Source organism: Dermacentor andersoni, chromosome 1 (assembly GCF_023375885.2).
Source record: "Dermacentor andersoni chromosome 1, qqDerAnde1_hic_scaffold, whole genome shotgun sequence".
In the NCBI taxonomy this organism is placed as follows: domain Eukaryota; kingdom Metazoa; phylum Arthropoda; class Arachnida; order Ixodida; family Ixodidae; genus Dermacentor; species Dermacentor andersoni.
The window spans coordinates 88074819-88088466 of NC_092814.1; the positions used below are offsets into that span (position 1 = coordinate 88074819).

The following is a 13648-nucleotide window of genomic DNA, read 5'->3' on the forward strand; positions in this document are numbered from 1 at the left end:
AGAATAAAACAATTGTTGGAAGTTAGCGCTGTGTCCGCGTCGTACCTCTGTCTCTCGTCCCTTTTTGTGCGCTAAAAACCTAAAAGTTATGGAATACCAACATGCCCAAATCTACGCTCTTTCAAGTTATTATAACAGCTAGGTGCTCTCCTGAGGCCTCTGTTTGACGGTTATATGTGCACTCCTGGAGCAGTGCTTGTAAAAAATCCAATCTATCGTCGCGACGAAAAAAGCGACCCGCGACTTATACAACACCAGTCAGAACCTTCAGACACAGCGATCACCAAATGGGGCGTCCGTGCCCACTGCCTCACCGCGCGGGCAGCCAGCGGCGGAGCTACACCGCACTCCGCAACGCCGGCATGTCTAAACATACAACACGCGCTAGTGCCTAGGCAGAGTCAGATCACGTCATGTATTCAAGGAGCAAAAGCCCCCAGATTTTCTCTCTCGCGCCCGCTCTTAATCGCGCCTGCGCACGAACAACTGGCGATCCCTCAAATGAACGTCTCGTTCTCGTTAGTAACCCATAGGGTTACTATACTGACACTAGAGGACAAGCTACCCATAGGGCCCATGCATTGAAATCGGGAACCGCAAGAGCGCCGCCATGTTGCTACGCGCCGAGGTTGCCAGCTCCTGAGACGCTTGCTAGACTTGGTGACAGTAGTCAGTTTTAATCCGGCAACCGTAGCAGCGTAGCAGCATGGCGCCTCGCTAGTAGTGTCGTGATGTGTGCGTGCAGCCGTGTGTTTGGGCTTTATAAGTTGGTTCTTTATTCTATGTTGTGGGACGGTGTGGGTGTGGTCCATGTTGGCCGTACAGGTGGCAGTTATGCAACCGAGGGATGATCCTGTTGAAGTTTCCGGCGGTATGCGGTTTTCAGCGGTCATGCCTGTTGCAGGAGTGTCACGTACTCGACGAGGTTACGAGCTCGAAGCTGTGGTCAGATTCTTCGTTGGCGTTCCGTAATTCTCTTCGCACGGGCGCGGTATGTTGCAAAAGCCGCTTTCGCGATCTATCGTAGCGACGATAGATCGGGTTTCTTTATTATTGTAAGTACTGATCCAGCTGTAGGGCACATGTAGCCGACAAACGGAAGTCTCAGGAGAGCACCTGAGATTATAATAAAGCAGGCGGCACAGGAACTCCAGGGCACCCAAGGGACAGTGGGGGGATCAAAACTCGAAGCAGAACGGTACGTAGGTTGGGGCCGCCGAGGCAGGTGTGTGCCAGGGAGTGTTCGCACGGACAGCTCCCCTGGCACGCGCAGCAGTGCCTCGCAAGGTCGAGATACTTTAAAGGCACCTGCGCCCATGATCTTTCTTTTGCCTCGGTGCAGTGAGCACGATTAACGAGAGTAATATGGAGGGCATCCGGTGCAGTCGCGAATGCGTCATGGCAAATGTAGCTCGCGTCGCCTGGCGTGTGTAGTAATATCAGAGTTGGTTGTATGAACTTCATCATATTAATGCGCTTTGTTACGGTACCTTAACGGAATGAGTCTAGAGGACGGTGTTGGTACATTTTTTTCGTACCGCCCTAATCCTGTTGTACCCCCCACTACAAACACACACACGTACCCCCCCCCCCTTTTTTTTATGTATACATACAATTCCTTGCCATGATGGATCATAGCCTCCTTTATTTTTGAAAAATAGAGGAGGCTATGGACGGATTGACCAGTTCAAGTTGTCAACTTGTCAGTAAATGTCATAGGAATGACTGTAATAAACACAATTCCACGATCGGATTGTTTACTTTCATTTTTTGTTGTAACACTGAGGACTACATAGAACTTTATTTTGTATATGTGAGAGAAGTATGTGGATATCACGAGCTTAAGCCTATGTGCGATACACAGACAAAACATCTGCTACAACATGAACTGAATTGAGGGCCACACAACACATACGTAATTAAAGGTGCAAAATATAGGGGGAAGCTTCAAAATGCGCTCTGTAGCACTGCAAAGTATAACATATATTGTATGTGTACAATAAATGTTCAAAAAAACAATGCATCAATGTCCCATTTGCCTTCAAGTTTATTATCAAGTTCAAGTTTACTGAAGTTTATTATGAGCATATGTACAACAGGAATCTACTAACACACCTGCATTTAAGGTGGCTGTTCGAGGTGTGCTGGCCCATTTGCCTTCAAGTTTATTATCAAGTTCAAGTTTACTGAAGTTTATTATGAGCATATGTACAACAGGAATCTACTAACACACCCGCAGTTAAGGTGGCTGTTCGAGGTGTGCTGGCTGCCTCAGTGTAAGAAAAAGAAATTGGGCGAATGTCGACACCAGTGCCACTGCTTCTTGCCTCTGACCTGCACGTGCCTCCGCGGCATCTTTGTGCACAAGTGTGCTGGCGTGGCGAACGTAGGAGTCATCAGAGAGAAAGAGTATCGTTTACATGGAGAAGTGGCTGTTCACATTGCCTGTCGCTTTCCCTCAAATGTTTCCTTGGCGACTAGGGTGACACACCCGCAGTCAAGGTGGCTGTTCGAGGTGTGCTGGCTGTCTAAACGAAAGAAAAAGAAAGAAATTAGATGAATGTCGATACCAGTGCTATTGCTTCTTGCCTCTTACCTGCATTTGCCTCCACGGCCTCTTGGCTTGCGGAGTCTGTATGAGGGAGCTGCTGTGGCTAGGCAAAGGCATTGTCGAAGGAAAAAGAAAAGGCCATTCAAATGGGGAATTATAGAAATAAATGCAGTTCTTATGTCTGTTTCTTGCACTGTTCTTGCCTAAAAGTGTTCAAAGACAGTGTCCAGAATACACCAGCACTTCGACTGCTTTTGCTGTTTACCTGCAAGTGTTGCTGTGAGATCCTTAGCATGGCTGCGTGCAGCATTGTAACACTTAGTGGAGGCATTTGAAGTGGTAGCCAAAAATATAAAGAATCATCCCTGTCTGCATGAATGCTTTTAATTTCTAGATGCAGTGGTAACTATTACTATTGGTGCAAGGCCCCCCACATCTATGCGGCAAGTGCCATAGCTCGAAACTGAATTTTTCCTTTAGTGTTTCACAAGGTGTCTGATATGTCCACATTAGACGTGATCCGTTTCTTATTATTTATCCCAGTGTGGAGAGAGCATCATTAAATAGTTTTTTTTTTATTTTTGCATGGCTTGCTTTTTGGTTTGTTTCTGAATTTATCAAACAGCAGTCTCATGATGCTAAAGTGACTCATGATATGACAGTCATCAGCTTTAGTTTTTCAGAAAAACAACGCATTTCCTGACCCATTGTGTGCTATCCCATTACTCGCATAATTTCTCAGAGTATTCTACCTATACTGACTTGCTTGATTTCCACTAAAGAATCTTGCATCTTCAAATACCATTCTTTCCTTAAAATCATTCGACACTTCTCATAATTTCTGTACCTTGGGCTTCTGATACTCTGCATTCACCATTTTTGCTTGTTTCTGACTAGAAATGTCTTCTTTAATTTCGAGCTTAAATTTTACCTTTGGAACACACGGAAGGGCTTGCCATTGCATATCTGCATAAAAGGGAAACATGTTTCATGCGAAATCCAATTGAAGATTGATGAATGCAGCTTGCAGTGTGATATGACTGAATGATCCATAAAAGTAACTCATCTCACTTGGTAAATTAAAGCACTTATTAGTGTGATGTACAAGATACGTTACACTAACGTGGTGGGTTCTCTTGCTTATACAGCAAAAGAATCGGTGCGCGAGAAAAAAATTATTTTTGCATACCCCATGTACACACTGATTTAAGGAAAATGAGCTGGAGCTGTCCACATAATCTACTTATTTTACCTGCGAGTATGGTCAACAAAAATGTGTCCCAGCTGCTTAGTGGTATTTGAGATTATGTCAGTATTGCATATGTGCCTGTTGTCTAAAATAACTGAATTTTGAAAATGCTCGCAGGGATCTGATGTGCATATCTGCAGTTTATGGATACATGTAAAAGACTCAGCATCAAGTGCAAGTGAACGGACCTACAGGCCCGAAGTCGATCATGCAAATAGATTCGCTGCACAAATTTGTGACCAAAAAAGATATTCCACATGAAATGGCATGCAAGGAAGTGTTGAAAATATTGCACAGTCAATAAAACGCCTACGCTATTAATATGTGGGTTGATACACTCGTTATGCAAAACGGAGGTGAGGCGTGCAGACAGGACACAAGAATAGAGTATTTACAAGCAAACATGCAACACGAGCGCCGCCCACTTCTCTACTCTTGTGTCCTGTCTGCACGCCTCACCTCTGTTTTGCATAATGAATCCTTACCAACTAGCTCAGCTTTCTGTCGTTCTAAGTCTCGATGCACTCGATTTCGTCCGCATTAGGCACTCGCCTCTTGATTACTTCGTGGCACAGAAATACTCGGCATCAGGCTGTTTTTCTGCTGTGGCCTTTGTAGAAGCATGATTGTTCAAAGTGCAACAATTAAACAGATTCTTTGAGTTGCTTGTGGCTTCGCCAGTACAATTCCGGTGCGCTGGTCCGCCTGTCCAGCAATTTCCTACTGAAGGGAAACCTGAATAAAAACGCCGCTCCGCATGTAGAAAAATGCTCTACTGTGACGCTTCTCAAACGATTGTGATGCCCCACAAGAGCTGCCTACTCGCGTGATATTCTCAACAAGGAGATACATTCGTTTACTTACATGTGAAGGTATATGCCTGGGCACTTCGGGGCTTCGGTGGCACAGAAGGCACGAGTGTGCCATAGCGTCCGATGTCGACGCGCGATCGCATGTCAAACCTAAACTGTACGAAACTACTACGCATCCAAAAAACAGATTCGAAACCGAAATTCGCGTCATCCTTTATTGCATGAATGCGTACTTCGTGATTTACATCAGTAACGGACTTAGTGATCGCTTTCTGTAAACTTAATATTAACGCACCACCTTCATAAAACCTCAGGTATGCGTTTTTAGATGACAAAGCATACGGTGACCTGTACTTGTTTTCAGCTCTTTCAATAGTAATTGCGCTGGCCACATTGACCAGTAGCAACAGGGCGGCGCCCTAGAGGTTCCCACTCACGTTCCCACTTTTCCGGCCCAGCTTTTCCTCTAGAGTTGTTCTACTAACTCTATGTAGTAACCTTATAGCGTCCTCGATCACCTTGCCCCGGGGTTGCCCCGAAACCAGAATGGTGCGCTTTGCCCCGCCGTGGTGCCGCACTGCGGAGGGTCAACATCGAGGACAAAACTGCACCCTGCGCAGAGTGCTTGCATGCAGCGCTACTTTGCCCCTGGCGCGCAAAACGTGCGCGAACACGCGCACGCGCATATTTTATTGTTTGCAGATGCTGAGCATCTGCGGCAAGCGCTCGAACCTTGTCAAACTGCGTGCTCCGACATACCTGGTTGCAAGCAAACACCAATGAATTTTATAATTAATCCTGACGACCCGTTCAATGAACCTGTCCACTTTCGGCCGCTATCACCACACTGTTTTTGGACGAGGTCGAGCAGAATGTCGTCTTCGCTGTCAGACGAACTTGAAGAATGCTCATCGATTGCGGCAACTAGCAGCGCTTCCTTTCTCATCGCCGACAAATCCACTAGCTAACTCCGTCAACTCCGTTGCAACGTACCGCAGCTATCGGGCCAGAGCGTCCGCGGTTCTGCAGTCGGCAGTACGCGCGCACGTCGCGCGTCCCGCAGTGCTTGCTGGGATTGCACTCCGCGCACCGCCGATTTTCTCGGTGCGAGACGGGGCAACGGAAAACCGCTCCAACAGGGTGCGCTTCCGGTGATCGAGGATGCTCAGTGCGCACCGGTGCGATTGATCGAGGATGAAAGTGCGCACCAAGGCGCCCCGGTGCGCACCGGTGCGGGTGATCGAGGACGCTATTAGTAACGTTGGCCGAGAGCAACGTTGCCCACTCCCAAAGATTCTTCGGTTTCTTTCTGCTATTTTTTATGTCAACTCAAAAGACTGCATTGGTCAAAGCTAAACTGGCCAAGTGCTAATGGCTTTCAATTGTGTTTTTGTCAATGTGAAAGTTTATTTCTTGTACACAATTATAATTTTCTTTTATTTTCACTTTCACTTTCACTTTTGCATCCAACCCATATAATGCCTCTAAAGTTCTGGGCGCCACCTGGTATCGTCGTCCTTGGCTTGCAGCCGCTCGCAACTGCCCACTGCAGCTAGCCTACAGCGGCCTAGGGGTGCACATCCTTCCTCGCCTCCTCGCTGAAATTTGTGGGTCACATGTTTGTTGTCTTGGCATAATGGATCTGAGGGACGATTCAGCTGAGCGAACGCCGCTACTGCAGGAGCAGTCGGATTCATCGTTTCCTAGCTACAACGTCCAAGCCAGGGGTACGTAAACTTAGCCTATCAGAAATTACAGCTCACACAGCTGAAGACTCAAATAAGCATAATAATCAGAGCAACCAACCATCACTGTCGACACCCAGTATGCCACCCATCGACGTTCTTGTTTTTGCTTTTCACAGATGTTTGTTCGTTTCGAAGTGATCAAGCGATGTTAATGTGCTTGGTGAGGTTTATGCGACTGTTTTCGTGCGAGCCAACTCACAACGATATTTCGTTTTCTTGACTTGATTCTTATATCCTTATCGCATTTCTGTCATTGACTCAGCTGCGTATGTCATCAGCAAAGACTGAGCGCGTGGTGTTTGACTGAGGACTTCGTACGAACAATTCGGCTTAGAACGTCACAGCTGCCGTCATCGCGTCGAGCAGTTCGTGCAAAGCATGTCCGGCGTAGAGCACGCTTTGACGTGCAGCTACTTTTCGTTATTTAAGCACTGACATCAATTGTCAAGCGATTCCGTTGCAAGGAAGTAGATTATGGACTGGGCATGTCATTCTGTCATCGGTGCGCACTGAGGAAGTTGTTGGAACGTGTTCCTTGTTAATGAAAATATACTTCGCCCTACAACGCCGATGTAACCGCATTTGAGGAAAACTCTTTAGGTCTCTGTTAAGAAATCAGATACTCTGGGTACCATATCAAGTAGTCTTATTGTTTGGCATGGGACAAACTGGAGCCGTGCTTCGATGCCGGGTTTTATTTCTACTTAGCTGTGTCGCTATGGGACGTACATTATTTTATGTCCATATATATTCGATGTAGTACCACAATCAGTGTTAGACTATCTGCAAGTTCGGAATTTTCATAATTATCAACATTAGTAACAGTATTGCCATGAGTGCCCATTATGGCTGCCTTGCTTTGCAGAAATCAACTTGTTTGTTTTACGAGTTAGTTGTGCTGGTCAAGACAATTTTATGCTAGCCATTAGGTGCTGTTTTGATATTCAAGTGTGTCTCTTTCCTGGGCCCACTGCGTAGTGTTCGATAATGGTGTAAGTATCCAACAATGGGCAACATGGCATTCTGGTTATTCTCCACTGAGCGAAAGTCTGGTTTCAGAGCTGCAGGATTGAATTATGCACCTGCCTGCACTATATTCTGGCTTGAGATGCCTTCAAAAAGAATAATAAAAATTTGCCATCTTTTGTGAAGTGTCATTAAATTAAGGTAAACTTGCTTGTAAACTATGTGCAAATGCAGAGTTCTCAGTGACTAATTAGTTAAATTACAAGAGCACATAAAAAAAAGCTTGTGTGACTTTATGTAGTTTATGCTTTCTTGTTGACATGATAGCAGAACAAGTTGCATGGTCCAGGTTATAATGACGTAAGCTATGATTAGCAACAGGTGAATGTTAGCTTATACCTGTCTCTATATATGTTTTTCCCATACTGGTCTTTGGTTGATGTTGCTGTTGGTGCATAGGGCAGAATAGTGAGGACTTTGTAGTAGGTTTTCTGCCTACCGTGGGATATTTTCGCTAGTAGTGTCCACTATCTGTTCTGATTGCACAACTCCTGTGACTTTCTGTGTGCAAACTTTGAAGTAATGTTTTCATTCTTTTCCAGCTGTGAAGTTTCTTGTTCAATGGTATCTTGGTACCATCATCTTAGTGCCATTACTGTAGGAAATTATGCTGTGAGATTCGACTTGCATACTAAAAATTTCCATTACAGAAATAAAGAAGGGTTAGAGCAGGTGTATTAGTTTCACAATAACAGCATGCGTAATGCATGCAAATGCAAAAGACAAGATTAGATAGGAAACAAACATATGCAGGCTCTTTCATCTTCTGCAATATTTTTACCATGTATCATCAACTTAACGAGGCCCTGAAACACCTTACTGCTTGAAACTTAGTTACATGCTGGAATGAGGCCCTGAAATTTCATGGATTATATTCCTGAAGTAAATTTTGAAAATGGTTTAGTATGAATGGGAGGAAACATAATCAGTGGGAATGTTTGCTTTCCCCGTTCCCTCTCAGCTCATCTGTTCCTCAGCTAGGGCAGTGCCAATATCAGTGCCCTGCCTACTGCTTCTTTCTTTCTTTTTCTTCTCTTTGCTGTGTGCTTATGGTAACCGTTTGAGACTGACTTCTGACAAAGGTGCCCAAGAGTGACAAAGGAGCAGTGACTGAACTGGCAGGACATGTTTCCCTGTTTCCTAGAAAAACTAAGGGCATGCTTGCATGGGCTCAACGGCTGGTGTCTGTGGACTGTCTCGTTTCATGTAACATCATCACATACATTGCATAAGCGGTCATTCTGGAACCCTTCAGAGAGAGCATACAATCTATAGTGCAAGATTGTAGGTTCTATGCCACATGTAGCAGAATAAGATTTGGCTTGCATGTTCATGGCTGCATTTTCTACATATTGGGACTGTTTTCTTGCTATGTTTGAAAAGTATTTTAGTGCCCCTTTAGTGTGCTTCAGAAAAAATTGCAGTATTTGGTTCTCTGGACAAAGTCCTGCACAGGAGATTTAATTTACTTCTTGCACATAGATGCATTACCTATTACCCTATCAAGCGTGTCTTGGGCTGAAATAAGGTTATACTTGAGCCATAAGTGTACTAATAATAAAATTGGCCAAGTGAATGAAGTACCCAATACTTTTATATTTCCAATATACAGAAGAAATAAGCAAGAGTTGGCATGGAGGGGGGGGTTAATAAATCTCAGTGACTAATATGTCACTTGGTGCATGCAGTTTGGCCTGCCTCCTGTCGTGTGGCAGGTCTTACAAGGGCCACTTTGCTTCCTCAACACTAGGCTGCACAAGCACAGCAGCACCTTGAAATCTTTTGCCGGTTCTAAACTTGCTCCGCATTGCAAACAGTGCAAGTGTACCACAAAGTTCTTAAAGACACGAGTAATTTGGCATAACCATGACCAGAAGGCAAGGGAAACAGCTGAAGCTTTTTCACCGACAATATAATTTGTGCATCAGCTGTGCCTCCATAGTACTGCATGATTGTGAACTTATGCTGTTAGCTACGTAAAGATAGAGCTTTTCTTTTTTAAGGTGAAAGCCTTTCTAGACTCATGGTAAAGTTTGTGTCAGCAGACCTGACCGCAGGAGTGTCCGCCGAAGCATCATCACGTCATATGAATACAGAATAAAGACAGATTAAAGAATGACAAATGATTGATAGTGACAGTGAATGATAACGTTATGATATAGATTGGTAGATGTTAATAATGACTAGTAATGACTATTAATGACTTGTAATGACTACTAATAGCTCCTAAATTACAGATACATCTAATGATGGCTTGTAATGACCACAAGTGATTAGGAATGTCTAGTAATGAGTAGTAATGACTACTCTGTTTAACAATTACAGTTTAATAACTACTTTTTAATAATTCATACTGTTTAACACTCTGGTCTTGTTAATTACATGACTTTACTGAAAACAATCTGTGTGATTTATTCCTTGTTATTATATTATGTGTTCTTTTTTTTCCTAGTGAATTGTGAACTAAATAATTCTTTTTCATTTCGGTTGCACTTGCGGTTGTAGTTTGTGAACTGATACGGTTTTTGGATGTCATGTATTCTATGTATTTTCTATGTACTGCCCCCCTTACTCAATGCCTCACATTGAGGCCTGTAAGGTATTTTTAAATAAATAAAGTAAATAAATAATGACTTGTAATGACTAAGAAATGACCAATGTGTCTAACAAGAAATTGTAATGACCAGAATTGATTACAAATGACTAAAAATGCTTACTAGTGAGCATTAATGACTAGTAATGGCTAGTAATAACTATGAAATGACTAATATGTATAACGACAACTTGTAACGACTATAATTGATTAGAAATGCTTAGTAATGACTAATAATGCCTGAAATGACTATGAAATGACCAATATGTCTATCGTCAAATTGTAACGACTACAATTGACTAGAAATGACTAAAAATGCTTGGTAAAGACTAATAATGACTTGTAATGACTACTGATGACTATGATATGACCAACATGTCTAATGACGGCTTGTAATGACCACAATTCATTAAAAATAACTGAAAATGCTTAGTAGTGAGCAGTAATGACTAATAATGACTTGTAATGACTACTAACGACCAATATGTCTAACGATAAATTGTAACAACTACAATTGATTACAAATGACTAAAATGCTTACTAATGAGGTGAATTATAAGAGGAAGAAGAGTAGGCTTTCACCATTCGTCTCTTAAGAGAGATCTTAACGAGGCCCTGTAATTTTTTTCCCTGCCATTTAACATGCATGGTAAAGGGAGTGTGCGCATGCACATGGTCCTTGTATGTTGCTTATGTACATTCGGTTTTTCCAGTAAATATTCAGTTCTAATCGACGAATGTGTCCTGTCTCCCTTCTTTGCCTTGACCCTCACTTTAAGCACCCTTAAAGATGAACCAGTACCAACTCTCTGTTTGCTACTATCATATCAGTTTTGCTTAAAGGGCATTGTGACAGTAAGCTTCGCAACTTTTAAGTAGGAGACATGCAAAAGGTGATCCTGTGGTGGGAAATTGTGACTAACAATAATGCGAAGAAACTGCATATGACAATACACATGAAGAGCGAGATCATATGTTTAAGCAAATGGTTGGTGATATTAGCGATTGATCACCAATACAGGGAACTTTTATTATTCTGCGAGGCCACGATAATGTAACGGTTATATTCCAATGTTATTCCTTATCATGCTCCATCAGTGATTAGAGCAGCGTTCTGCCAGATTTATAAGCGGGATCAGCAGGCCATGAATGATACATGGTAACAGTGGCATAGAATCGAGCGGAAAGAATCCTTACATTATACTGGCCCGACACTGCACAAAAGTTTTCTTGCACACGCATGCGAGTTTGTTCAAATAAATATTGGTGAAGATAGAGGCTAGAAACCTGGAGACCAGGCACCCTTAATCAGCTGCAGATTATCCTGCAAATAATAAAGTTCTAGTTCGCTGGCTTACTGACAAACTGTAGCCCTTCTGCCCAGCAGAAAGTAATATTTTACCCACACAAGAAGTTGCAGCCATAGCAAATATTTCCTGCAGGGTGGGCTAACAGCAGGCATCTGTCCATTTACCTGGAAAACAAAAATAAATGCGATGTGGCTTTTGATATTAGCATGCCAACACACTGGAATATCTTCAATCTACTTCGATTACCTTCTTTTGATGCCTTATTCCTTGACGCAGTAATGTCCAGACAATTCTCTTTATTTTCTTCTCCGTCATATGTCAGTATGCTCTTAATACATAAATTGGGATTTTCTACCCATAGATGGTTTATTGACTTTGGTTGCATCATAAAGATTTGTCCCCCTTACTTTCAGCTCTCTGGCAAACACTGTTTCATTGCTTAGCGCTAAAAACTCACTAAAATGGTTGCAAGAAAATTATATTTGATGTTTGAATTCTGCTGTGCAATCTTTCTTTGATGTTCGCATGCTGCTACTATGGGGTAGATGTCTTGAAATATTGTTGTGGCTTTGCAGCTGCATGCGGTGGCGCATTGTGCTTCAATGTGCTTTTGCTACGTTCTGCCAGGTACAGTCGGACTATGTTATATTTATGAAGCCAGAAGTAAAGATCAACATCATCATCGTTATTATTATTATTATTATTCATTTTATTATCATTATTCAAAGTAGCCAGTACACATATCACTTGTGTGGATCTTGCCCCATGCAGGCTCCAGTAGTCCAAACTATCAATTATATTTAGTTGTAAATGGGTGATATTAAATATATTTGGTATCACACTCTTGAACGCTATAGCAGTTAAAATTTTGGGTTCTCCATTAATGCTAAATTATGCCTTAATTTTATATGGAATTGCAATGCTTGTTACTAACTAAATGGTATGAGTGATTCCATGTTGCTCATTTTTGCTTCTTGAAGATGAACTGCCACCACCCTACAGTCCTCAGTATGCTGCCCAAGGGAACATTGTTCCATGCCGAGTCTGTGGCTATGTCATCGACATCACCAATCGCCGAGACCAACATGTGGTCAAGTGTTCTCGCTGTAATGAGGCTACGGTAAGGAACCCGGCTTTGTCACCTGCACTCAAAGGCCATTTCCTGGCAGTTATTGTGCGTTGTTCGCATATTGAGTAGCCATGGATCTTCAGTAATCTCTTTAGTGCTTCCACTTATGTTATGGTAGCATCCCATGTTATATATACTTAGCAGCTTTTCTTCAGGGAACCTCACTAGTTGTTTTGTTTTTTGGCAGAAATATTCTCTAGCTCCTCTTAGCAGGCTCCAACATTATCATCTTATAAAGTGTGTTAATGCATCACAGCTCACACAATGTGTACAGCTATGTTAGACTTGTTTCTGTTTGCATTTGGGGTCATAGAGTTTCATACAATAATTACTAGAGGGAACTCTGGCGCTAGTGTCTATGGGAGCTGCAATGGAAGCAGTTGACCTAGCAGGAGAATTATGGGAAGTACGTGGATTTGCCTTAAACTTTGTCCTTCTGGCTTCAAACGACTTCGTGACTTTGTAAAGTTGTGATTTTCAACAATGTGCTGCATAATAAATAATTAAATAAAGATTATAAAATTGTCCAATGGCAGGATTTGAACACAGGACTTCTAGCACAGAAGCCTGACATCGGAATCATTATGCCACGGATGCATGCATCGACAAGTGATGTGAAATGCCGTTACGAATTTATCGCGGGCATGCCAGTACCTTGAGATGCGTGGCGCGTTTCGATTTGGCCACCTCGACAAGCTCAATCGTTGCAATTATTAGCGATTGTGTGTGCTCACAGAGCGTTCTGCACTTCGAAGAGTATAGATTGCTCTGAAATTTAAGACAATGAAGGCATATAAAGCATAATGTACAAAGCGACAAGAATGTCTGAATCCACAAGCACGAAGATCAGACAAATCCATGTACTTCCCATCATTCCCATGGTGGGTCAACGACTGCAGTGCCAGAATTCCCTCTGGTATATTGTAGGAAACTTTATGTTTGGGGTGAACTGTTCTGAATATCAGCAAAACAGTGGTGTCACATGGCCTATGGTTTGTGTTAATCAAAGAGAGAAGTTCGGCCTTCATTTCTTGTTTTAATAAATAATCTTTTTTTTTTTTTTCTGCCACACAAGTCCAGACAAAATTAAAGGGTAACCTTCCAACTTGGCTTGATCTAGTGGATGCTTTAGTGTCCCATTAAAGGCAGTTATCATCACCATTTTGTCAGAACTTGCTGTCCTTCCTTTCTTCCCACATGATCATTTGTTTTTCTTGTTATTTCAACTAA

At 42.7% G+C, this 13648-nt stretch overlaps 1 protein-coding gene and 1 long non-coding RNA gene across 5 annotated transcripts in view; one reads left to right on the forward strand and one right to left on the reverse strand.

The window, feature by feature from the left end:
• Nucleotides 1–2029: 2029 nt before the first annotated feature.
• LOC126546202 (uncharacterized) lies at nt 2030–4770 on the reverse strand. Of its 3 annotated transcripts, none has more exons than XR_011892536.1 (3): nt 4665–4770; nt 2597–3517; nt 2030–2528 (listed from the first exon to the last, which is right to left on the reverse strand). It is a non-coding gene; the product is annotated as an uncharacterized lncRNA (long non-coding RNA). The 3 variants fall into 3 exon arrangements; XR_011892537.1 differs by lacking the exon at nt 4665–4770 and adding an exon at nt 4286–4631; XR_007602534.2 differs by lacking the exon at nt 4665–4770 and having other exon boundaries at nt 2150–2528; nt 2597–3911.
• A 1363-nt stretch (nt 4771–6133) lies between these two features.
• The window catches only part of LOC126544131 (type I phosphatidylinositol 4,5-bisphosphate 4-phosphatase-B-like), a 44843-nt gene continuing 37328 nt past the window's right edge, over nt 6134–13648 (forward strand). The window contains exons 1-2 of one of the 2 annotated variants that reach the window (XM_055061717.2): nt 6134–6339; nt 12270–12409. In XM_055061717.2, the coding sequence (XP_054917692.1) occupies nt 6249–6339; nt 12270–12409 (231 nt within the window). In that variant the 5' untranslated portion in view covers nt 6134–6248. The remainder of the gene's footprint in view (nt 6340–12269; nt 12410–13648) is intronic. The other variant, XM_050191356.3, reaches the window with a different exon arrangement.